The 26,663-nt window shown below is 39.0% G+C and overlaps 2 protein-coding genes and 1 pseudogene across 2 annotated transcripts in view; all 3 read left to right on the forward strand.

Annotated features, from left to right (window-relative positions):
• LOC113109488 (neurofibromin-like) overlaps nucleotides 1-10,186 on the forward strand; it is a 47,817-nt pseudogene extending 37,631 nt beyond the window's left edge.
• A 4,456-nt stretch (nucleotides 10,187-14,642) lies between these two features.
• Nucleotides 14,643-20,343, forward strand: LOC113109996 (A-kinase anchor protein 1, mitochondrial-like). Its single transcript, XM_026273965.1, has 12 exons — nucleotides 14,643-14,705; nucleotides 15,654-15,857; nucleotides 16,101-16,858; nucleotides 17,006-17,106; nucleotides 17,345-17,471; nucleotides 17,558-17,664; nucleotides 17,940-18,117; nucleotides 18,704-18,854; nucleotides 18,942-19,009; nucleotides 19,208-19,281; nucleotides 19,615-19,674; nucleotides 19,757-20,343. The coding sequence occupies exons 2-12, from the start codon at nucleotides 15,673-15,675 to the stop codon at nucleotides 19,817-19,819; spliced, it is 1,872 nt and encodes a 623-aa protein (XP_026129750.1). The 5' UTR covers nucleotides 14,643-14,705; nucleotides 15,654-15,672; the 3' UTR covers nucleotides 19,820-20,343.
• Nucleotides 20,344-22,654: 2,311 nt separating this feature from the next.
• Nucleotides 22,655-26,663, forward strand: part of LOC113109999 (RNA-binding protein Musashi homolog 2-like) — a 158,880-nt gene continuing 154,871 nt past the window's right edge. Inside the window, exons 1-4 of the mRNA XM_026273967.1 lie at nucleotides 22,655-22,832; nucleotides 23,070-23,110; nucleotides 23,409-23,490; nucleotides 24,769-24,853. Of these exons, the coding sequence (XP_026129752.1) occupies nucleotides 22,771-22,832; nucleotides 23,070-23,110; nucleotides 23,409-23,490; nucleotides 24,769-24,853 (270 nt within the window). The 5' untranslated portion in view covers nucleotides 22,655-22,770. The remainder of the gene's footprint in view (nucleotides 22,833-23,069; nucleotides 23,111-23,408; nucleotides 23,491-24,768; nucleotides 24,854-26,663) is intronic.

Here is a 26,663-nt window from a genome sequence, read left to right on the forward strand (position 1 = left end):
ACTTTTATGACAAGCATTCGATGGGTTTGCAGGACTTTGTTTACATTTTGTCTGTTTTCCTCCTCCTCATAGGTTCAAGACAGGACAGATTAATGGGGACTTATTCATATACCATCTCCTTCTCGCACTCAAACCATACCACGCCAAATCAAATGAGCTTGTAGTGGACATGACACATGCTGGTCTGAGCAACCGCTTCAAGACAAACTTCCTCTCCAAATTATTTGTTGTTTTTCCAGGATTTGCTTACGAGAATGTGGCCGCCATCTACATCTATAACTGTAACACATGGGTACGAGAATACACCATGTACCATGAGAGACAGCTGACAGGTCTCAAAGGCAGCAAGAAGTTACTGTTCATTGACTTGCCCTCACAGCTGGTTGAGTACAGTATGTGGAACCTGAGCAACAGAAGCTTCCGGCAGCTACTCTTGCACTGGAGGAAGACCTGAAGGTCTTTCACAATGCCTTAAAACTGGCCCATAAAGACAGCAAAATGTCCATTAAGGTTTATGAAAAAAGATGAACACCTCTTCTTACAGCTCGGTTTCATCTTTTTTTGTTTTGTCACAATATGTCTACTTCTGTCTTTGCTCCAGGTGGAGAGTACAGCAGTGCATGTGACCTCAGCCGAACGAACACGAGTCTTGGGTCAGTCTTTCTTCCTTAATGACATCTACTGTGCTTCAGAGATCGAGGAGATCTGCCTAGTGGATGAAAATCAGTTCATGCTGACCATTGCTAACCAGGGCACGCTGTTGACCTTCATGCACCAGGAGTGTGAGAGCATAGTTCACTCGATTATCCACATCCGTACACGTTGGGAGCTCTCTCAGCCCGATTCCATCCCCCAGCACACCAAGATCAGGCCCAGAGACATTCCGGGAACACTTCTCCACATCGCCCTCCTCAACCTAGGAAGCTCTGACCCTAGTTTTAGGTGATCAGTCATCTAAAACCATCAAACGTATTTACATCAACACTAGTGTATTCATTTCTGAATATATCCGTCTCTGTTTTGTTTAAAGGTCTGTAGCTTACAACCTCCTGTGTGCCTTAACTTGCACCTTAAACCTAAAGATTGAAGGCCAACTGCTGGAGACACCCGGCCTCTGCATCCCTGCCAATAATACTCTCTTCATCGTGTCCATTAGCAAGACTCTAGCAGCTAATGAGCCTCAACTGACCCTGGAGTTCCTGGAAGAGTGTATCTCTGGCTTCAGTAAGTCCAGTTAGTGCCCCATTAAGCCCTCAATTAAACTCTCAAAAGACTCTTGAGGTCCTCTAGCCATTTCAGACCATTAATTGCATTTTCTGTTTTGCCTTGAAGCCCTTCTAGGAAGTTCACATATTATATACCACAGTTTCCTATATAACTGTTGGGTTTTTGCAGTAATGCCATAGAAGAACCATTGTTGGTTCCTCAAATAACCTTTCAGTCAAGACTATAGAAAACCCAAGATGTCAATCGTATAGTTTTGAATGCGGATAAATGCTACACTCAATATGGCCGCTCAATCGTAGGAAGACCTGCCTCCAAAATGAAAGAGCCAATCACTAATCAGTAAAGTCAGCACATCACTGCACAATCCGTTAGAAGCATCCCAGTTGCTATAGAAAAAGTCACCACTCTGATACATGCGCACTGGCTGATCTAGCCTGAGAAATAAGCTATATTTCGAAATAACGCTATTTGATCAAAAGTAACAACATTTATGACACAGTTGTTGTCATATTTCTTTGATGATTTCAGATATGAAATTTAATCCCAAGCTTAGTGAACAGTTTGGGAGAATTTGATGTTTCCCATTCAAAGAGATAGGAGCTGCACTTGGATGCCCAAGAGGTGTTTCAAAGATGGCCGCCAAGTGACATGACTTGTCTTAAAGTGACTTTGTCAATAATTCTTAACCATTTTATTGGTAGTGTAAAAGAACACTTTAAAAATCTAAAGAAACTTTTTCCACAATAAAGAACTGGAAGGTTATTTAAGGAACCATAGATGCCAATAAAGAACCATTATTTTTAAGATTGCTAATAGTTTCACTAGAGAGACATATATGGAGTTAAGAAGTGTTCTGGTAACCAATAACTAAAGCACCTGTGTTTAGAGTACATTACTCCCTGGCTGCTGAACCTGGTATGCTGCAAGCACAGCGATGATGCCAAGCACCAATGAGCCACTGCCATTCTGGACAAACTCATTACCATGACAATCAACCAAAAGCAGATGTATCCATTCATTCAGGCCAAGATCTGGAGAAGCCTGGGACAGGTAATAGAACTGAATTGTATTTATGTGGCATATGCTTTGAGGGAATTTTATTTTGGGTTTTGCTGCGGGGTGTTTAGGCTTATGAAGAGCTGCATAATGAAACCATGTACATAATGGATTGCTGTTTGCAGTTCTTTCAGTCGTATTTATGTAGCACTCACTTCCTTAAAGATTTATACTTACAGTTTAGAGAGAGCATCTATGTTGAGCTGATGGCAACTTCCTGTGTCTTCAGATAACAGATCCACTTGATGTAGTTCTGGATCGTTTTATTAAAACCAGTGCAACGAAAAGCCTCGGATCCATCAAAGCTGAAGTGATGGCAGACACAGCAGTGGCTTTGGCTTCTGGTAATGTAAAACTGGTGTCTGGCAAGGTGACTTACATACACACACGGACACACTTTGTGAGTTCAGCTTTTAGAAGACTGTTTTTCCTACATTAAGACTAGAAAAACAGGCTGAGTTCCAAATTTTAAGAACGTTTATGAACATGTAAAAAGCAACGATAAAGATGTTACATGATGTGATGCTGTAACAACAGCTCTAATTATAGAAGCACTGTGAGAATCAGATGTGGTTTGCTTGGTTTCTATCTCTCTCGCTTTTGTTCTTTCTCTCTTGAACCACCTCGTCTGTTTCTATTTCTCTCACTTTGTCATGAGAGATAGTGATCATGGGCTTTTGGTTGGTTCATTGTGCTCAGCTGGGTTCTGTGAACCAGACAAACTTAACATCTGAATAATTCATTCAAATAAATTCTTCAAAAATTTCCAGTCAGAACAATCCTTTGTTTTAAAAAAAAGTTTAAACATTTTTTTTCAATGAGAAAAAGGAAATGTGTTTTCTTCTGTCTTCCTTTGTGTATTGTGCTCTCTCTCTCTCTCTCTCTCTCTCTATAGCATTTGGACCATTCAGACTCACAACTATTTGTTAAATTTAACAAATAATATCTAACGTCTCCTCATTTAACCAAAGGGTATATGGACCCTTCCCCCAAAATGGCACCTTTTACCTCAAAATTGACAGAACAGGCCTCTGGTTCCCTAGCAACCATGATAACACTTATGACGCCCAATAATGTGATTCTTAGAATTGACCTGCAGTTGACACTGAGTGGTCAAGTAAATACTTACAGCGGATCTAAATATTTACAATTACTCATAAATAATCATACATTTATTATACTGTACATATTTTTTTTTTTTACGTTTTAGTTTCCGTAATTTTAGTACTTCTACTAATTTTCAGTTAGTTGCCAAGGCAGCAGTTATAAGTTTTTCAACTATTTTAACCTATTTATATAATATTGAATATTCAACATTGTATTTAGTTTTTTTTAAGCTTTACTTAATTGAATGTTTATTATTTTTAGTGTAAAAATTTTGTGTAAAATAATCTATAAAACGTGTCTATCACCCACACCAACATTGGAGCAGCACCTGATGTGGGATGATATCGCTATCCTGGCCAGGTACATGCTCATGTTGTCCTTCAACAACTCTCCGGAGGTTGCAGCCCACCTGCCCTACCTCTTCCATGTTGTGACCCTGCTGGTGGCCAAGGAGTCTCTTTCTCTGTGGGCATCCACACATGGCCTGGTTATCAACATCATCCACTCCTTCTGCACATGCTCCCAGCTGAGTTTCAGCTGTAAGATGACATTTTTGCCCTAGAGAGATGTTTTGATGGATCTGAAGTTTCTTGTTCTTCTGCTCTGCAGAGGAGACCAAACAGGTGTTGCATCTACTGTACAGTAAGTCTGACAGAGTTCTCCTGGATGAATAAAGTGAGGACATTTAAAATGATTTATATTTAATAAATGCATTAACAAATTGAATTAATATATTTGATAAATGCAAATAAATGCTGTTCATTAAACCTATTTATAAAAAATCCTCAAAAATAAAGTGTATCGCCATTTCCACACAAAATATGAAAAAGCAAAACATTGATATTAATCAGAAATGTTTCTTGAGTCAAATAAATTTTAATGATTTCTAAAAGCTCATGTGACAGAAAATTCATGAGACAGAAAATTCTGCTTTGCATCACAGGAATAGCATTACATTTTATAATATTAAAATATAAAACTTTTTTTTGTATTTGTAATATATATATATTTTTGTACAAAATCATTTATAATTGTAATGTTTCTAAACTAAATATACAAAGATATATTTTAGCGCATTAAAAGATGTTTTTTATAATGAGTGCTTGGGCCATGGCTTTGGGCGTGGTCAGATTTTCCTCCTTTTTTGTCTCTAGCTGATCACATGGCTGCTTTAGGATGGTTTTGCAGTGTTCTTTCAAGAAATTGCTAGCAGTTCTGTTAACAGTAACTCCTCTGTGTTCACAGGAAATGTTTTTTTGGTTAAAACACTTGGTTTAATACTCAAACCTTAAAATGAGGATCAAATGTTATGCATCTGTTTGTTTCATTTCCCTATATATTTCTCTGCTTGCTGTAAAGCATCACATAAAGTGTGTAAAAGGGTTTTGACTGGGTTTTCCCTTTGTGTTTTAGGCACGTATAAGGGAAATTCCAGGTTGTAAATGGCTGGACCAGTGGACCGATCTGGCACAGAAGTATGTAAACTCTGCTCTGTATTAATGAATTTTGAAATAACTTACTTATAAACTGAAGTTAAATTCACTGTTATGTGTTCAAGTAAGATTCATGATGTGTGTGTTTAATGTGCAGGTTTGCATTTCAATACAATCCGTCCCTGCAGCCGCGGGCTCTTGTGGTGTTTGGTTGCATCAGTAAACGGGTCACACACACTCATATTAAACAAATCCTACTGATCCTGAGCAAGGCCTTTTCTCAGGGTTTGGAGAGCTGCCGGAATGGTCCTGATAACTGTAACAGCTAGCCCTCACTAAACTACAGCCTCTGCTCAACAAGGTCTCAAATAACAGTGTTCTTCTAAATATGACTGTGTGTGTGAGAGAATGTGTGACTTGTTTCTCTATGCGGTGTCGCTCAGGACTCACCAGTACACAAAGCCCTGTTCTAGGTCACTGTGGCTTTGCTGCAGTTGGATGAGGTGAATCTGTACTCTGCTGGAACAGAACCTACACACACTCGATAGTCTGCGAGTCTTCAATGACAAGGTTCTAATATCTCACTCTCACATGTCAAATTGTAGCACATATACAAACATACGTATTCCAACCACCACCCATTGCTAGCCAACTTCGGTTACAGACGAAATTAATCATGGTTGACACATACACTTGAACATAGGGTAATTATTATGAAGATTACATTGTAGCATGCTATTTTCATATTAAAGAATATTTGACTGATTTGTTTTGTCTATCTCTCAGAGTCCTGAGGAGGTTTTTATGGAGATTCACCAACCTCTGGAAAGGCATTGGAAACAGATGGACCATTTTGCTTGTCTCAACGGCAACTTTAATTTCGCTTTGGTCGGGCACCTGTTGAAAGGTATTGAGTGGGTTTTATGCAAAACTATTTAACGTTGCATGTGTTTGTTGGGAAACTATCATATTTTTGTTTGGTTTTGGCAGGGTTCAGACACCATTCTCCCACCACAGTGGCACGCACCATCCGTAACCTGCACATATTGTTGGCCTGGGTTGGAAAACACCTGAACTGTGATAAGTTTGAGGTGAACACAGAGCGTAACATATCTGGGTGGTAAGGAAACCACTGCTATCTCCCCTTTCTCTGTCTTCTCTCGTTTATGACGTTATGTGAGTTATTTATGGTTCATTGGAGTGGGTACCGTTTGTGTATGTGCATCTGAATAGCTCTCCGTCCAGTGTCAGAGGAAATGTGAAGGCGTTGCAGCCTGAAAGACAGGAAGTGGTTGCTCCTCTCTGATGTTAACATGGAGAATGTTCCCATGGATAAATACTCCGTACATCATGAGGATCCAAGCTGCAGGTACCACCTAGACAGCAGAATACACTATCACCTTGTGTAAAATGCAGAATTTTTGCCTCTTAGTTCAGAAATCATGATCTTTGTAATCCAGAACGCTGCGGGAAAGCCAACTGTGGGCATCCCCAAAGGCCTCAGAGCAGTACTTGGTGGCCCAGTACCCCATAGTGGTGCAGATCAGCCCAAGAACACATAAATCCTTGAGCCGGGACATGGGGAAACCTTCCCAGGTCAACAGCAAGAAGTTTGTAGGTAACTCCATTTTGCATTATGTCATAAATATATGTCTTATCATTAGATAAGTTTGTATTAGTGGTTGTTATGATCTTATATTTTTTCATGCTCTTTGGTACCAGAAAAAGTTTTAACCCCCTGATGTCAGACAGCCGAAGAGGCCTGAAATGGAATCTGGTATCACAACACTGCGCAAGATGAGAAGAGTGGCTGAAAACGAATATGAAATTGGTCAAAAATTGGACAAACAAGTGAAAGGATTCTCAGTTGTTTGTATCCATTCATAAGTTTTTGTTTTCTCTCAAAAGAAACCCCAAGAATCTCGTTTCACCACCTGTGAACTCTGTGTCTGAGTCCAATATCCTGCTAAATAAGGAAGTTCTTACAGATCCTAAAATCCAGGCACTGGTTCTTGCAGTACTGGTAATGTCTTTCTTTCTCAGAATGAATAAAGAACATTAGTTTCACATCCTCATTCACAGAATTGTTTGCATATACAATTTAAATATTTGTTACTTTTTTAAAAATAATTTTCTGTTCCTCTGAAGTCTTGCGCGTCGCTTCCTGTGGCTCTTATTTGTTGTATGTTGACTTGTGTTTCAGTCACAACCTCCTGGACTCGCTGTGTCAGGACCCAGTCCATGGACTTGTGCAGAGTGTAGTTTATCATGAAGAGCCGTCACCTCCGTACCAAACGTCTTATCTGCAAAGTAAAGCAGCACACACCTCTACTCCACATGTACACTTCTGTAGAACTGCTATCAGAGTCTAAACATTGTTTTGGGTTTAGTTTGATGATTGAACAGAGTCAACATGATTTTCATTTGATCTGTGGATGTCAGAGTCTGTGAATGTGGCTGAAAGAGTGGTCAGTGTGTGTGACTGGAGGACAATATATTTACTTTTTACTTTTCCTTCACTTACCTCCACAGCTTTTTGGGTTTAATGGACTCTGAAAGTTTGGTGGTCCTCTCTCTAAGGTATGTGACACTGAATTTGCTCTCAATATGCAACAAAGGAAAACATTGACTATAATCAGTTACTTTCCCAGAGTTTTAGAATGAACACATTTAATGGATGAAGATGATATGATTCTTTATTATCTTCAGAAACATGAGCTTCTCTTTGTTCCAGAGCAAACTCAGTTCCCAGACTATGCGGAGCTGATTGTCAAGTTTCTGGATGCAATGATTGACACCTATCTGCTGGGCATAGATGAAGAAATGGGCGAGGAAGGTCTGCGCACACCCACCTCTCTATACCCTCCACCTGTCCAGAGCCAGCTCAGCATTGACCTTATTGGCCACCTCCCAGCATACACCAGGTTGATATAAAAGAGACTCTTACTGTCTCCCTGTCAGAAATGTTTTTCGCAGATCAAGCATGATTGTCACTTTTTGAAAGCTGGCTAGAAGAAAAAAGCTGATCACGTAAGCGTTAAGTTCTCTGTCTCACACTTCCTGCTTCGTTTTAACCTCCATTTTTCAGTCTCTCTGCATCCTGTCCTGTGCTCGGTAGTTTATATTTAAACTCTTACTTTGCAGCAGACGAACCCTCCCACACTGACTTAACCAAGTGCAGTGCAGAAGTTTCAAACTACAGTTTGTCCACGTTTTTAAACAAAAACGAGCATAAAATCATCTGTCAGAACATATTTGAAGTTTAATATATAGTACAGGTTTGGAGAGTGGACAGGTGAGATTTTGATGTGGCCCAGTCTAACCAGTGCAAGTTGTTGTTTGTTTAGAAGAGATTTACAAAAGGTGACAGTTGGTTAGACAGTGTTACTTTGTCCATGACGCCATGAGTAAACTAGTGGTTGACCGATATATCTCCAAGCCTACAGAATTAGACTGAGAGACCATTTAAAGGCCTTTGCAGGTATTTTGTGTTAATTAGCTGATGAGAGTGTGGCACCAGTCTTCAATATTGAACCTTTTCACAATATTCTAATTTTTTGAGATACTGAATTTGGGATTTTCCTTAGTTGTCAGTTATAATCATCAAAATTAAAAGAAATAAACATTTGAAATATATCAGTCTGTGTGTAATGAATGACTATAATATACAAGTTTCACTTTTTGAATGGAATTAATGAAATCAACTTTTTGATGATATTCTAATTATATGACCAGCACCTGTACACTTAAAGTGATCAAACAAAAATGAAAATTCTGTCATTAATTGCTCCACCTCATAGCGATCCAAACATGTATGACCTTTGTTCATCCTCAGAACACAAATTAAGCTATTTTGATTACATTTCTGACCTTGCGTAGAGAGCAAAACAACTACTACATTCAAGGCTCATAAAGGTAGTAAGGACATCAGCACTTCAACCATATTTTTTTTATAAAGTTATTTTTGTTTTCTTTGCATACAGAAAGTATTCTTGTAGCGTCATAAAATTACGGTTGAACCACTGATGTCACATGGATTTTAACAATATCCTTACTACCTTTCAGTGCCTTGACCGTGACAGTCTATGCAGGGTCAGAAAGCTCTTGGATTTCGTCAAAAATATCTACATTTATGTTCCAAAGACGAAAAAGGTCTTACAGGTTTGGAACAACATAAAGGTGAGTAATTATTAATGACAGAGTTTCCATACATTAAATTTAGGAACAGAAGCTTTAAGTGGCTGTTAAATTTTAGGCTATGACATCTTGACACTTTATTTAGTTTGTAGCTTTGTATATTTATATATGCATGTTTTTGCATTGAGCAGGAATCGAAAAAGAGAAGGTGGATCTGTCCACCACCATGGGTCTGGCAGCCAGCGGACGCACACGCCAAGGTTCAGCCACCCAGGTCCAGAAACAACGAGAGCACTGGCAGCTTTAAAAGACCTAGTATCAAAAAGATTGTATGAGACCTACAGCACAGCAGGTTTGAGCCCCTGCTGGACCTATGACATACATTGTGCTGTATTTCATTTGGTGTCTCTTCACTCCTGCTAAACCTGCCATTTGCGGTAATCTGTAGGTTCTCTTGAAACTGTTCTGCGTGTCTGCCAGGATCAAAATAAACTGAACGCCTCACTGTCACTGTTTGACACTGTCACTGTTTGAGAGAAAGTCCAGTATTTTTTATTTTGTTTGTTCATAACAGAACTATTTCTTGTTTTTATTTATTTATTTATTACATTTGATGAAATCACAGACATTGCCTAAAGGTGGTGTCCTAATTATTTTGTTTTAAAAGCACTAATTTCTGTCTTAAATTTAAAAGATGAAAGTATTAACCAAGTGACATTCTTTTTTCAATTATATTTTATTTACTTAACTACGTTTACAGTTGTTTTTGTTTGCATATTTTGTGGTTGTTTCTTAGTGTGGAAGGGATAATTTAGTTTCCTGGAGAGTTCCCTAAAAATGTACAATCGCTCATTTGAACCTTTTAATAGCCTTTATATTGTATAGAAAATAAAGTATTATTTATATTATAGTATTAATATAGTAAAAAAAAATATATAGTAAAAAATAGAAAAGTATATTTACTACACTGTAAATACAAGTGATTATTAATTATTATTTTGCTTTTTGTAAAGCAGTTAATTTCTGAATATGTACAACATAAAATTATTGTCAGTCAATCATGTTAACTGCATTATGTCAATTAACATGGAGGGAATATTAAGTGTGCACTGAAGATTGAAATCTTTGTGTCTCCTGGACCCTCTTTATAAAACATTATTGTTATCATCTGATTTATTTGTTACAGATGTGCCATTAATAAAGTCCATATCTGCCCAGGTTGTTTATCACTGTGTGATATTTTTTGGTAAAAAGCTTAACCTTTATGCAGTATATAGAATAAATAACATCTGAAGACTTGAATAAAGATTTCTGTTCTGTCTCATTTAAGTAAATGGAGCACCTTATCTTTCCTGACTCAGATAGCCATCAACTAGTCTCCACGCTGGTTGCTGGCTTATCGTTTTGGTACTTTACATATAGTCAATTTGTTGACCACCACGCCACTTTCGCCTACCCCTCAATCGGCACTTCAGCTCATTGTTTGGTTCAGTACCACAACTGTGGCTGCAGCTAAGCTATGGAGATCCACGGCTTTGCTCATTCGGGAACAAGATCTCATACAAAGACAGGCCCAAATGGCGATCGAAAGTCTCTTTGTGCATTTCACCGTGAAGAGCCTCTGTTAGCATGCCAAGCCAATTTGTCTGGCCAGGATCCCCTCATGTCAGCTAGCCCTGCTCTAGTTGCCGCCCCTCAGGTATCCATTCCTGTGGAGCTGCCCACCAAGGTAGTTCTATTGTGAGGTGAACAACTGGATATATGCACCCCTCTTCCCTGTGTCCTCAGCACGGAAGAGGAGGAGGAGGATGCGTTAGATTTTGAGAAAAAGGGGCAATCAGATTTTGTTGCTAAACACTTTATCATGAACACAGCATAACACTACTTCGGGGAATCATCGCTTCGCTGCAGGTGGTGAGTCACATAAAATCTGTCCAAGCACCAAATGTTTGCCCATACACAGTACAGAACACAAACTAGCTTTCGGCTCGGCCCCACGATGGCGCCGGAATGCTGTAAGTAAATTAGTGGCAAGAATGCACACAGCCCCTTTGGGTGCTGAGAACAGTACAGTACAGTTACAGACTGCAGTTTGCCACTTGTCCCCCACAGTTCAGAGGAATAATTTATTCTCAGGTGCGGGAAGGATTAGTAAATGTTCTTCAGGACGAGATTACCTCCCTGTTGAACAAAAAGGCAATAAGAGTGGTTCTACCTGAGGAAAGTCACTGTGTTTTACTCGAGATGCTTCCTAGTGCCGAAAAAAGGGACTCAAGCTCTCTGTCCCATATTAGATCTTCGTGCACTGAACAAATACCTAATGAAGTACCAGTAATGAAGTATGCTCACCCACTCTACCCCTCTGTGATTGGTGCGCCTGGGCGATTGGTTTATTGGTTTATCTCAATTGATGCACATTTTCACACATGCAAGAATATATCCACCCCACATGAAATTTGTGAGGTTTGCATTACTGGGCGTGGCATATGAATATCTAGTTCTTCCCTTTGGCCTGTCCCTCAGCCCAAGTGTATTCGTGAAATGTACAGAAGCAGCCCTAACTCCGCCCAGGGAGAAAAGCATTTATCTCGCTACTTATGTAGACATTTGGCTGGTGACAGCTCAATCGGACACAACGCGAGAGATCACATAGCCATGCTCTTAGAACATCTACAGAAACTGGGATTAAAACTAAACACAGAAAAGAGTGTTTTAGTCCCCAGACAGTCAATAACTTATCTGGGGTCGTTACTGTATTTGGAGAGAGTTACTGTATCATGCTACAAGATATCTTTGAAACAGCGAGTTAGTCCTCACCACACTCATTTGCAAGGTTCTATAAACTGGATGTTACAGTTCAAACGTTTGCGCATGTTGTACAGAGTGTTGGATCTTGAGTGTTGACTTAACCAGCCCTATTATAGTTCTTTGGTTGGCAGGAGCTTGAAAGTAACCCCATGTAAGTGAAAGTGAAAAAAGTGAAAGTGAAAGTGACGTGACATTCAGCCAAGTATGGTGACCCATACTCAGAATTTGTGCTCTGCATTTAACCCATCCGAAGTGCACACACACAGAGCAGTGTACACACACACCCGGAGCAGTGGGCAGCCATTTATGCTGCGGCGCCCGGGGAGCAGTTGGGGGTTCGATGCCTTGCTCAAGGGCACCTAAGTCGTGGTATTGAAGGTGGAGAGAGAACTGTACATGCACTCCCCACACCCACAATGCCTGCCGGCCCGGGATTCGATCTCACAACCTTTCAATTGGGAGTCCGACTCTCTAACCATTAGGCCACGACTTCCCCCATGTAACCCGGTGTACTTGTGTAACCCCAGTTCTCTGATAGCATTAAGTGAGGTGTCTTACCAGACCACCCTTCTTGCTGTGTGAAGCGAGGAAGAGGTGTCCTTGTTTTGAATGTCGTGATGACTTTGTATCGCTCCTTTGATACCAAGGGGAGGGGGCCACACCCTGACACAATGTCACATCTGCCAGTCGATTGGGGCTGGCATAATGGAATGGAATGGGCTTCTGAGGTATACGTGGAAGGGGCGTATGCCATAGTGAGACACCGAAATTATGCTTGAAAGAGAACCAGGATCACGCAAGTAACCTATCATTTTGTTTAATAAAAAAAAAATTCATTCTGCAAATTTAGACTTCAAATGTATTAAAAATTCATACTTTAATTTTACTGTCAGATGGAAAATAAACTTACTTGAATTTTGACCTTCAAGTTTACTAAAACATAACATTAGAAATTTTCTGTCAAATCATAGATTATCTGAAATAAATGAGGGTAAAAGTAAGGTCTCAAGCAATTGACACTTTTCTCACACTTACACATCACACGTCCATTTTTCTCACGCAGTCAACAGCACCCCCAGTTCAAAACTGTAATAACAGGATATTGCGAAACAAATTTTGTCTTTTGTGTTTGTGCTCTGGAGAGCATCAAACGTTTCTATTTACAACATATTGTTGTAGTATTGAGCAATATAACCAATCACAGACACAGCTGTTGATTTTTTGAACACCTTTGATTAGCCTTTGCATTCAAGAGCTCGACAAACATGTGATTAGCTACATTTCTTGCTGCTGTAAAACAGCTGTAAACATTTCAAATTCCCCAGAGCTCAAACTAAAATTGCAATGGAGCATTTGCTATCTGCTTTGCCAGTAATATTATACAGTATCAACTAAGGGTCTGAACTCTTGCTATTTTTAAAATTTACTTTTTGATGTTTTATACCAATGTTAAATTTTTTTTACAAAAAATTATTTGTGATCAAACATTAATTGGCGGACCCCTTTGTAACTCAGTAAGTCAGTCACCTTTATTTACATAGTGCTTTTAACAATATAGATTGTAACAAAGCAACTGCACAGCATTAAATAGGAAAATAATGTTTCAATAAAGCAAAAAGGCAGTTCATCATTGAATTTAATTATGTCATCATCCAGCTCAGTTCAGTTTAAATAGTCTCTGTGCAATCAAGTCAATGAAAATTCTGGTAATTAAGTGTCCCCAACTAAGCAAGCCAGAGGTGACAGCGGCAAGGTACCGAAACTCCATCGGTGACAGAATGGAGAAAAAACCTTGGGAAAAACCAGGCTCAGTCGGAGGCCAGTTCTGCTCTGACCAGGTGAAACCAGCAATTCAATTCCAGGCAGCAGTAAAGTCAGACTGTGGTTTCCTGTGGTCTTGTCCCAATGGTTGTCTAGGAGACAAGGTCTTGACTGTGGATCTGTCTCTGGGACTCAGTTGTCCTGGTCTCCGCTGTCTTTCAGGCCTGTAGAGGTCCTTTCTGGGTGCTGATCCACCACCTGGGCTGGATACGTACTGGATCCGGGTGACTGCAGTGACCATCTGATCTGGATACAGACTGGTTTTGGTGGCAACTGTGACCTCTGAATAAGAGCAGAACAGACTAATATTAGCGTAGATGCCATTCTAGCAAGTACTGTACATCGTGTGTTATGGGAAGTGTTCCGGGTTCCGGATTTTCCTAATCAATGCAGCCTAAAAAAATCCTAGAATATTAGAAATGTGTAATTATGGGAAAACCAGGTTAAAGAGGTGGGTCTTTAATCTAGATTTAAATTGACAGAGTGTGTCTGCCTCCCAGACAATGTTAGGTAGGTTATTCCAGAGTTTGGGAGGTATATAGCAAAATGATCTGCCACCCGCAGTTGATTTTGATATTCTAGGTATTATCAAATTGAGTTTTGAGAACGCAGCGGACATGGAGGACTATAGTGCAATAATAGCTTCTTTAAAAACTGAAACCATTCAGAGCTTTATAAGTAATAAACCTGCTTTTAAAATCTATACAATGTTTAATAGGTATCCAGTGCAGTGTTGACAGGAACGGGCTAATATGGTCATACTTCCTGGTTCTAGTAAGGACTCTAGCTGCTGCATTTTGAACTAGCTGGAGTTTTTTTTTTTAATCGTGAAGAACAACCACCCAATAAATCATTGCAATAATCTAACCTTGAGGTCATGAACGCATGAATTAACGTTTCTTCATTTGACATTGTGAGCATACTGTTTACATAAGTATATACCAAATCCTGTAGAGAATATATTTTTCATTTGCATCGAAATACATATAATCAAAAATACGTTATAATGAAGATTTTATTTTAGTTAAATTTTACATAATTAGATCACCTGATTGCGATCACGAACACACGTGCGTTCACGAGACGTCACGCACACGCCAGCACTGCTGAACCTTGGTGAGCAGAAAGTTTATCAAACAGAAGCTTGTGTTATAATATGTAAAATGCAGATATTTTTCTGATTTGTTCGTTTGGTGGCGCATGTGATGATTAGTTAAATGCATCATTTGGCTTTCAGCGTGTTTTTATGCTAAACCAAAATTGATTTAAACCTCATTTTGACCACATAAAAGTAAACTCGTTATTTAAATCGGACCATAGTGTACTTAAGCAGCATTTGTCATATTATTAAAATTACAGAATGATTGAGACTCTGTAACTAGTTTTACTTAGTTTTAAAACTATTTTCTTAATTCATATTTCCTCTGAATTTGATGGCTGCATGTTTTCATTCCAACTCATCTAACTGCAATTTAATAAAAATGCAGTTGATTAGCCAACGAACTAACTTTAGAAAAGTCAGTTTGATAGTAGGATTCATCTGTATCCCTACATATACAAAATAAATAATTGACACATTTAGCAAAAGCAGCTGCTCTTGGTTATTGAGAGTAAAAAGGTTTGTTTGGGGATCAGAAGGATGCAGGTTTATTCTGAATATTGTTTTTAATGTACTTTATTGGGGCACAACACTTATTGCTATAATGAAATTCTCATAGCTTATTAATTTAAGCTTGACATCGTCTCATTGAATTGAACTGTTAACACTGTAAACAAAAAAAATATTGATACTGATACTCATGAGCAGTCTGAAATCAAGATGTGTGGTGAATGTCATGGTGACAGCTGTGTTTAACAGCGCTCCGAGTGTCGATTATGTGTTGCTGGGATATTTGAGCTGCTAATGAGATTGCTCTGGTTCAGTCTTCTATTGCAGAAGTGTTGGTGTCAAGACTCAATCCCCCTTAGAGCTCCTTTGTCTCTTCTTACAGTCTAGTGCCACTCAAGACTAGGGATGGTCTTATTAGATGTAGCTGACCTCCGCGATCTCTCTGTGTCTCTCAGTGGGATCAGAGGAAAGAGGATGGTGCTGTCGTTTAGGCCGCTGATCTCCGTCTCTGTGCTGACTCTGTTGGGCTGGTGCTGGTACAGCTTTAGGAGGAGGAGGCCAACGACATATCCTCTCTGTAGTAAAGAGACCGTGTGTTGTTCGGACAGAAGCAGCCCTGTTCACTCCTCCTCTGCTGACTCCAGTATTTTGGGGGAAAGGTCAGTAATGTTAAACGTACATGAGTTGCGTCTACGTCTGTTAAAGAATGCATACTTGGTTTTATACTTTTTTTAAATTACAGTTTATTAGAAGCTTGTAAAAATACTAAAAGCTTTGTTTATGTCCAGTTACCCTGAAACTTACCATGACCAATCCAAGTAAGACACATTGAAATAACAGGCAGATTTGCATTCCAGAGTGAAGACAGACACTGTACTCTTTCTGTTTTTCTTCTCTTACAGTGATCTGAACATGCACCACAGCAACTCAGGATCCTCTGAGATCAAAAACCTTACCAGCACCTCTTCCAAAACAGGCCTCACCAAGGGAGTTCGACCCGAGCCAGAAGGAGAAGTATCTGTTCGCTTCCCTGAGACTCTCCAAACTGAGCAAGAAAAGGACGATGTTGCTGGTGAAAGTCATCCAGACTGGGGAGAAGTTAGTGAAGACGACTCTAGGCTTGAGTCTGATCTGGTTTGTCTCTCTTCAGATCACCTTGCCACGGACTCTCACACATTAACAGAGCAGCAGTCAGGTCCTGTCCGCTTGGACAGTCATAATGGCAGCAACCTGACCCCTGATGGAGGCCTGAACCAGGAGAACCTGGAGAAGATCAGTTCTGTTCAGGTCCAACAGGTCATAGACCCAGCAGCAGAGAACTGGAAAAACCAGGAACCCTGTGATCCACGTGAGCTTGGATTTCAGTTTCCTGCACAAGAATCATTCAGCTGTGATGACAACAGAAGAGGATGCCTTCAGGATGCCAACTCTTTCAGGGGAAAACTACTCAGCCATTTAGGATCTTCTGGTGGAGACGATTCTGGATGTGGATCCTGCTTCTCAGAGGATGCATTCGGTGCAGAGGGGCTGACCAGAGAGTTGTCTGAGGAAGGTCAAGGGTTTGTGATGACCCCCACAGAAGCTAACGCAGTCAGCATTGAGAGCAAAATGACTCCTTGTATGCTCGAGGGGACAGAAGAAGAGGAGGAGGCCTTGAGAGGTGCATGAAACATTTACTCTCTGGCTTTTGACTTTTTTTTTATTCCTATGCATAGTTTATGTATTTTATTATTATTTTTTTTTAAGTCAGACTTGATATACTTCAATAACAAAGCAGTATAAATGTCCACATGGATCTCGTCTCCAGGTTCAGATGTTAACAGCTGCATTAGTGCTGACACTCAGCTGAGCAGCTTGGCTCCTCCTCCAACCCCACATATCATTTTCTGGGACATAGAGGTGCCAGCGGTGAGCTCCGCCCACAGACACACCCACATACTGATATAGTTTGAATATTACCTTATTAAAAGACTTGTGTATGAATGTGTTCAGGTATGCACCACAACAGAAAATATACATGATCTTTAAGTATTAGAAGAGCTCATGTTACAGGGAATATAGAGGCCTATATACATTGTGTGTGTGCTGATATAAGATGAGTGACATGACTTCCATAAGAGACAGAAAGACTTGTTGTCCTTTGCAGCATCTGGTTGGCCGATTGATCGGGAAACAGGGGAAGTTCATGAACTTCCTGAAGCAGAGCTCTGGAGCAAAGATCTATGTATCCACCCTGCCTTTCACTCAGGAGATTCAAATCTGCCACATCCAGGGTAAGTTTTCCATAGATGATGATGATAGATATCTCACTCCATGCAGATGCCCAGTGCTTAATTCACATCTGTGTTTGTTCATCCAGGCTCACAGCAGCAGGTGGATGATGCTCTCTCACTCATCAGGAAGAAGTTTAAAGATCTGGATCTGACTAATTGTGTTCCTCTGCCCTGCCTGCCAATCACATCCTGGGTGAGGACTCTTAAATTCATATTAACTCAATTCCAATGACTTGGAACACAGAAACATCATGAAAGTATTGACAAGTTTTCTCAAATTGTGCAATAGCTTTGTGTGAGGGACTAACTGAAATTTAAGTGGGAAGTCGGTGCTTTAAGGCACATCATGCTAACTTTGACACCAGTGGCGTTAAATATCCTGACTTGATATGTCTTCAGGTGCCAGTTTAGTGTTTAGTAAACCTGAATGTGAGAGTAGCCGTGTGCAGTGTTCTGTTGTTCCCATAGCTGCTGCTGCCTCAGGATGTGTTTCTGGAGGTGATCGTTTCTCGGGTGGAGGCGGGTCATCATCTGTTCGTTCAGCAGCACAGACATCCATCTTATCAGGCCCTTCCCACCCTTATTCAGCACCTGCAGCTCTGCTACTCTCAGCCGGGATGTCCCAGCCTGCCCACCCCTGTCGAAGGTACTGTGTATAGACCCCTACTGAAACACACAGATCTCAAAGTGGAGAATGAATTATTTACATGTATTCATTTAGCAAATGCTTTCAATAGGAACAACACAACATCTGTCTCTACCATAGTGTGTTATGGTTTTGCATTTGTCCTCCATAAAATATGGAGAGATTTAGAATCAGCACAGCTTTATTGGCATGACATTTCTTTTAGTTTCTATATTATTACAATTTCCCTTATTTAAGAATTCCAGTAAAGTTAAAACACTGTGAAAAGTATTTGAGTATGCAGCAACTAACGTCATAAGGTTCAGAAATCAATCTAATATGCTGATTTGGTTCTCAATAAATATTTCTTATTATTATCTGTGTTGAAAATATTGAACATATGTACAGTATATATGCACACACACACAGATAGACATCATCTCTGATAGTATAAGTCCTAAATTTAATGAAATATTGCTCTAACTGTGGCAAGTCAAATTATAATTAGGTTCCATGGAGGCAATGTGGTCATCTCTCAAAATAATCTTGATATCTTGTTGTCATCTAGTTTGAGGATGTCAGTCTATTTTCTGTCTGCCTCTGTCAGTGGGGGTGGTCTGTGCAGCTCCGGTGACAGGAAGTGGCTGGCAGAGAGCCCAGGTCATCCAGTATGACAGCGAGTTTGGCACAGCTCACATCAGATATGTAGATCAAGGAGGTTATGACACCGTGAACAGCGCCACCCTCAGGCAGATCAGGTCAAGTGGCTTACGTTTGGTTTGAATATTTGTCTGTAATCGTTTTGGAATGAGTTCAAGCTGATATTTTTAGGATTGTTTTCACAGGTCAGACTTTGTAACATTGCCATTCCAGGCAGCAGAGGTTCTGCTGGACAATATCACTCCTTTGCCAGGTAAAACATTGACCTGTTTATGATTTAAATGGTTTCTGAGATGTGCTGCTGCTTATGGATGTGTACAAAAAATATAAAGTACAGTTATTTTGTACAAAAAAAAAAAAGAAAACAGACAAATAAATAAAATAATAAATACTTAAATATGCTAAAAAAAAAAAAAAAAAAAAAAAAAAAGCCATTTGTTTGCTTTGATAGGAGAGGAGAAGTTTTCTCTGGAGGCCAAAACAGCGCTGGAGGAATTAACTGCAAATATGGCTTTAATCATCAAGGTTATTACAAGCAAACACATTTGTCTTTCAGTTTTCTCTTTTGTATTTATTGATTATTTCCATTTTGTTCAATGATTCCACTAGGCTGGAGATTTTCAAACTATTTTACCAGCACTTTCAACTAAAATTATTACTTGAAATGTTGTTTACCAGTACATTTGAATGTCCACAGTTGGTTTATAGTCAAATGACGTACAGCTAAACCATTTAAAAAAAACAAATTTTTATGTCATTTTAATTCATCAGCTCTGCACTTGGTGATCAAACACAGTTGAGGAACATTTTCATAAGTTCTAAAACAATTTAGACGTAACTTATGTTGTTTATGATTAGGTGACAGGCAGTCAAGACGGCCTTCCTCTGGTGCACATGTGGAAACAGGCAGGAGACGAGGTGTGTACATCTAATTTTTTTTATTTACTAAATCTTTACATTTCAGGTATCACCGTTACTTTTGTGCTTTATATGTCTGCAGGTGGTTCTGGTGAACAGATTAATGGCTGATCAGGGGTTTTGCACCTGGTTCGAGATGCAGTGATGGCACAGCTTTTCTCTTATTTTCTCTTGAACACCCTTTTGCACAGTAAATTTGTTTGTTGTATGAAGATTTTGTTAGAGACCTCATTTTTGAAGAATTCTCTTTAAATTGTTAATATTATGCTATTTGATGTTATTTCAATGATGATTGAATTAAGTTATTGCTCCAGAATGCATTGCAGAGTAAACCAAAGCTGCTTATGTGAACAGGTGCTAATATTGTACTGTTCTCTAAGATTATCTCTTGAATGCTGATGGTTTGAAAGATTGTGTTGCACTCAGGTATTTTGATATTGAAGTATATATTAGATGTATTTGTTATTTTCTTCGTCTTTGCATTTTGTTTCTTTTCTGTAAGATAAGGGTGGGGACAGTGTTGTGCTCTCTTACTGTAAAGCATGAAAGAACTCCAGCAGTGAAGAGCATTATGATCCTCTGCTCAAATGAACTTGTACGATCCAGTGCTCTGTATTCTCATGCTGATGCCGCCAAACATCTCACTAACGTTGAAGTAAAAGATCTGTGGATATCACAAAAATGCTGTGCTTTATTTTATTTTTATTTTTTTTTCTCGTGCTTATAATGACTTTATACTTTCCCTGAAAAACCTGCATGGCAGATATTGAAGTATATTCAAGGAGAGAAAATCTCAGAGAAAGAGGATACAATCAATCTCTCCATACTTGTCTCAAAATCAACATTAAATGCATGGTTTATAGCCTATTTTAAAGAGTACCAGGCCCCATAGCAAATAATGTCCGTTTTTTTTAGCCCATGTCTAATTTATTTAGTATGTCACAATATCTTCTTCAGAGAAAAAAAGAAGAGTTTATAAAGTCCAAAAATTACATGCACCTGCTATTTCTGGCCAACAGATGGCACTCAGTGTAAAGCTTTGAATGGCTGGTTGCTAAGTGTTCAAAATAGTGTTTATTTTTAGAGGTGGGGTTATTAATATATACATGAACATTATATATTTTACTGATGGTGATTGCTCTAATATGGGCAATCAAAAAAAAAAAAAAAAAAAAAAAAAAAAGCAAAAACCTGCCCTGGAAAACCTGCCTTCTAGAGTTATTGGCAATCAACAGGGAAACACATCCAGTTGACTTACCCATGTGAAAGATTACACCGCAAGGCACTTTGTAGAGAAAAGGTGACTTCTATTGCAATGATTTGCTTGAAATATCATGGAAAAGTGTGCTGAAATGGGCTGAATATTTAAAGTGACTGCTGACATTCTTCAGTAAACATGCAGAAAGCTCCCTGCATTTGGCCTTGCTCTTGTATCTGCCTGCCGCAGGGGGTCTGATTGGTTTGCTCCGAGGAAGCTGAATGTCACGACTGATTCTGTTGTATGTGTACTCTCACATTCCCCAGTCCTAACTTTGAGATTCAAAGATTCTTCCCTAAGAAGAAAAGCCTCTCCGTTTCCAGAGTGGCCTGATGAATGTGTATCATCCTAAAGAGGCGCATTGATCTGTTAGGCAGCTAACAGATGCACAGCATTAAAAAATGAGACTTTCAGTAAGCAGACGATCCACTCATTAATCAAACACAGATGCCACTGTGACTGTGGGTCTCCCTCACAGATTGGGCTCATATAACATGGTGCAGCTTACTTTTCTTGATACGGGAAACACTCTTACTACTTCTAAAACTCTCCACGATGTACCCTTTACCAGCAGAAGTCATTTTAATATCAAATATCAGAGTCGGAATATCAATTTCAGACTGCGTTTCTGGACTGCTGTGGGTTTAAGAAAGTTTATTAGAACATTAGCAGCATGATCTATGTGTTTACTAGTGAGGAAAGATATTATTGGCTGGTTAAAGACTTCTCATTTGGCAGTGGGAAGCAGTGCTCTTGTTTTCTGGTTCAGTGAAACTAGAGCTGCAGTCATTTGATAAACTTCCTATTTGAGCATTTCCATATCAATGAAGTCAGCAGATGTCACACTAACACTGATCTATCCATTCTGCATGCTCACTCAGCAAAGGGAAGAAAGGCTCGGAAATACATTGCCTGCATGTGTGGGGGGTGTCAAGTTTTTCAGCACCCTTCCAGAAAATTAACATACATATCAAAAGATGTCTTAAGTTTATGGATAAACAATATCAAGTAGAAAAACAGTAGAAATAATTGGAAGATCCACACCATGTAAGAAAAACAAGCAAGTTTCAACAACTCCAGTGTTGTTTTACTATCATTGATATACTATAACATTTTATTCTGTTTTCATTTTAATATTAGTTGAGGTTTTAGCAATTTATATGTTTTTTCTTATTAGCTTTTAGGGTTTAGTTAATTAAGTTTAAGTTATTTTGGTGCAGTTTTTGAGGTAACTAAATATTTTTAAGTTTATTTATTTTATTTCAAGTAATAAAAGTTTAAGTTTTAGGTGCCAAAAGAATGCAAGGACTTTCCACCTTTTTATACAAACCATTGAAATCTAAACAAATTTGATCATTTATAATATATCTCACTATTCTCTTATATCTTACATTCACTAATTTTATGACATTGCCACTAATAAGAAGTCAAACTACAATCATCCACATGACAGAATATGCTTGTGCCACAAAGAAAAACGGGATTTTATTCTAGTGTTTTGAAACATATATTTCTATTTTGAAATGCCTCTTGGTTGTATTTATAAATAAGATGGCGTAAATGTAAACTTTATTACTGAAGAACTGAATGTACTCTTGGTTTATATCAAACGCTGCTAACCAACAGAGGGCGTGGTTTCCTGTTATAGGTAGGCACAGATCCCTGCCGGATTGGTTGGCTGACGCTTTCAGACACGCCCCTCCCGAGAGGGGCGGGAGCCGCGCACAGATCCCACGTGTGACGCTAACGCTCCCGGTTCGGCAATATTCGTTGAGCTGGGGCTGCAGTGCCCGTGTGTGTGTGTATGCGTGTGTTTGGAGTTGGTTGGGCTTTGAGCTATGGAAGCAGACGCGAGTCAAGTCACCTCTGGAAGTTCGAATGATTCGCAACACGACCCGGGGTAAGAAGACAGGACGAGTCTGTGTATTGAGTTTGATTCTGTTTTCAGCGCGAGCGAACGAGCGCGTGTCCTTTCTCGCGCAGTTCTGCTAATGTTTTGATTGACAGGTCATGTCCAACGGCTCATTTCAGCCGGTTCACAGCTAAAGCTGTGCGTAGGTCGCTCTTTATGAGGTATTTACACGGAAATGGCCGTTTTGACATCTGGAGTCACTTATACCATGTTTTCTCCTTACAGTAAAATGTTTATCGGTGGCCTCAGCTGGCAAACCTCACCAGGTAAGGCGAATTTCTTCTGTTTTGGAGTTGTTTTGCTTTGCTGTATATTTATCCATGGCATGCTTCGAGAGCTGTGGTGTTTGTATGTGTGTCATTGCTCACAAGGTTATTGTGATTTTCAGTCATCTGACTCTAAGAGCGAGCGACGCGACAAAACTTGAACGCTCTCATTATAATCAACGAAGTGTGAAGCGCGCGACCTTCGTTGGTTATAACGGCAGCGTGCGGGCTTATGCGCGTCGCTCACTTGTACTGTAGACACGGCGTAACCCTCTTGTGTCCTTGTGTTTGTGTCCAGACAGCCTTAGAGACTATTTCAGTAAATTCGGGGAGATCAGAGAATGTATGGTGATGCGCGACCCCACAACTAAACGCTCCAGGTAAACACACGTGCTCTCTCAATGTTCTGTCTGTATTCTTCTGTATAACATTGCGTTAAGGGCAGATCAGGAGTAACACAATAGAAAGCTGATTCTATGACATTGAGTTAGGAGGACTGGACTGTACGGAAAGAGAGATTCCCTTTGAGTGATTTCTAAATTATATTACACACACACGCACACACACACACAAACAATATCATAGATCGTTATCTCAGTCTTTTGTCTTTTTAAACGTAATTTAGAGTAACCTATATAAGGGAGGTGAACCTAATATCGCCACAAAACAGTAATAAGCCCATTTGTTATATTTTGTAATATGTAAAGTTATATATAAAAATGATATTTTGTGGTGAATGATAATTCCTTGAGTTATTTAGGATATGTTGTTATTATCTGTCACTGTAGAAGTCACGCACGTCCTGATATTGCTGAGTTAGATGTGTTCCTAGTTCAACATATTTTGTTGACCCTGGAACAACATTTTACTCCAAAAATGTAGTCTTGACCATATCCCTACACCTAAACCTAACCTTAACCATAAGTGATCCTTAAAATCAGAGGAAATGATAGATGAATGACATTGATGTACAAGCACCTAACAGTGATGGTAAGTGTAAACTTCACAAAATCTCTAAACTTGTTCTTCAAATCTGATTGGTTAATCACAATGTTGTTCTAGGGTCAACAAAGATGTTGTCCCAGGAACATGTCTCACTTGGTAAAATCAGGTTCTGCAGAAGTGCACATATAAAAATAAAAACAGTGGGCACTGTTGATGAAAGAGTATTGAAAATAATTTGAAAATCTGAGATTAATAAATAAAATTATTGATTTGTATATTTATTCTTTTTTTTTTTTTTTAGCTATATTCTGTATTCGGAAGGATGGTGTATTTGTAGAACTGGAGTGGTGTTTCTAAGACTTGTAGAACAACACAAACAAATAAAAAGTGTTTGTAAATATATTAAATGTGTGTCTGGGGGGGGATCTCTTAGAGAAGTATCTTACGGTTCAGTGGTTGCTGAATTTTTTTTTTTTTTTTTTTTTTACATAATTTGTTAGTTCATATATATACACTTTATTAAAGCATTGAGAAGTTGTGATTATCTCACAACAAGTGGAAATTTCTAGAAGTGTCATAATGATTGCAACAACCCTGCCTTCACTGAGTGTATCAGCAAATACAAGAGCACTTTGTATGCGGTCACAATTTTTCTGCCTCTTCTGTGGTGTTATCTCCTGACCTTGAGTGTGTCTTGTTTTTTTGTTCAACAGAGGGTTTGGCTTCATCACGTTTGCAGATGTTTCCAGTGTAGATAAAGTCTTAGCGCAACCACACCACGAATTAGACTCCAAGACGGTATGTATCACTTCATAATGTTCGGTTTCTGTAACCGTGAGAATAGAGTGTGTGTGTACTGAAACAGATGTCATTCAGATGAAGTTCTTTCCCACAGAGTTTTTCATTTCCTTTCTCATTTGTTTATTTCCTGCCTCATTATTAAAAAGTTTTTTTTGTTGAATTGAGTGGACAGAGTTTTACTTGCTTACATATCAGGCTTAAAAAATGGATGGCCTAGGGCCAGAGTGAAAGAAATCCGAACTGGCACTTGCCATCTAGGGCCAGAATTGAGTTGTAAATCTTATGATATGTTCATCTTGTACATGTCTTGGTTTTATGTGTCTTAAGTGTTGCGTAAACATGATAAAAAAAGTATATATTTATAAATATATAATATATATATATATTTTTTTCTTAAAAATAATCACATCTGAACAACTGGCCTATCCTTATTGTTTAACAGAGAGCTGTGTGTTAAAATTAGTTCTGGCATCTGTTTAGATGGTGCTTAGACTGACATTCATTCAAGGACTCTGAGCTGAAATGTGTCCTTTCCTTGTTTATCTGGGAAATGACTCAGAGATTAATCATTATAAACTCCTGATATCATTGAACTGAAGGGACATCTCTGGATTTCCCCTTTCTTTCCTTTCACAGTCACCCGAGACTCATGGACTTCACATTTATATGGATTTGATATTTCCTTTTGCATGTCCTCATATAATAAACTTGCATTCCTTTTATATTTTAAAATAAAAACTTCCTTTATTTTGTTCAGTACAAATTCCAAACCAAACTATGAAGATACTGTAAAATATGACCCCTAGAGTGTTTAAAGTGTGAACATTTATAATAGAAATATGTAGTTACATCAGTCAGTGTGCTGGCATTCTGAAAATGACACACTGTGCGTTGATTTCTTTAGTGTGTTTAGTTTGTAGAAAAAAACCCCCCTTAAATGTCAGACAAACTACGCCGAACACCTGGAGCGACTACGCCACACGCTGCCTTCATTCTCCAAGTCTTCTGTGCTCCAAAAACACGCTTGTGTCTGACGCTGTCTGTAAATCTGACGGTAATGAATAATTACAGCTGGCAGTGTGGTTTCAGGGCTGTGCTGTGTATCGCTTGTATTCAGCTGAAATCAGATTTCTGTGAGCTTTTTATCGCAGTGGGGGGTTGTTATCTCGTCTCCTGCAATCAGTACTGAGTTTTGTACAGTGTACGAGAACAGTAAACACTTTGAGTGATGTCTTTTTGAAGAGAAACTTTTGGTGGAGGATGCATCTACCAGCCATAAAAAAAAAAAAAAAACGGGCTGTTTTAAAACTTTAGTGAGCTGTCTACCTATATGGCATTTTGAAGAACTTGATTGGAGCACACACATCCATAGTGTTGTTCAGAATACAGTGATCAGTTTTGGAAGATTTTGGATGAAAGCTGCTTCAGGTGTTCTCTTACCTGGTATTAAGATCTGTCTCAGAACACTATTTAAACATGGTATAAGAATATCTCACACTTGTGATCAGACATAATGCAGAATGTCTACACACATTTTAATCGAACCATAAACTAATAGTTAAGCATCATGTGAACTGAAACCATTTTTTCCATCTATATGTTTAGACTTTTCCAAATCTTCACGTTTGTATGGTTATTTTTAGCATGTAACCGGCTAAGAGTACTTTTCAAATGTAATGTGGTTTGTTTTACAAAAGGGGTTTGAGTAATACAGTTGCAAAATGTTTGAGCCTCTTTTCGTATTTAGTGCTGACCTCTTGCGATTGGATCAACCAAAAAAAAAAAAAAAGAAAAGATTATTAATACA

The sequence above is a fragment of the Carassius auratus genome, chromosome 10, assembly GCF_003368295.1.
Source record: "Carassius auratus strain Wakin chromosome 10, ASM336829v1, whole genome shotgun sequence".
Classification (NCBI taxonomy): Eukaryota; Metazoa; Chordata; class Actinopteri; order Cypriniformes; family Cyprinidae; genus Carassius; species Carassius auratus.

Bases quoted from the DNA above. Each gene is read 5' to 3' on its own strand.
- LOC113109996 (XM_026273965.1), top strand. From the start codon at position 15,673: ATGGTGCTGTCGTTTAGGCCGCTGATCTCCGTCTCTGTGCTGACTCTG. The intron at 15,858-16,100 runs GTCAGTAATGTT...CTTCTCTTACAG, and splicing joins TCCAGTATTTTGGGGGAAAG to TGATCTGAACATGCACCACA. The intron at 18,855-18,941 runs GTCAAGTGGCTT...TTGTTTTCACAG, and splicing joins GCCACCCTCAGGCAGATCAG to GTCAGACTTTGTAACATTGC.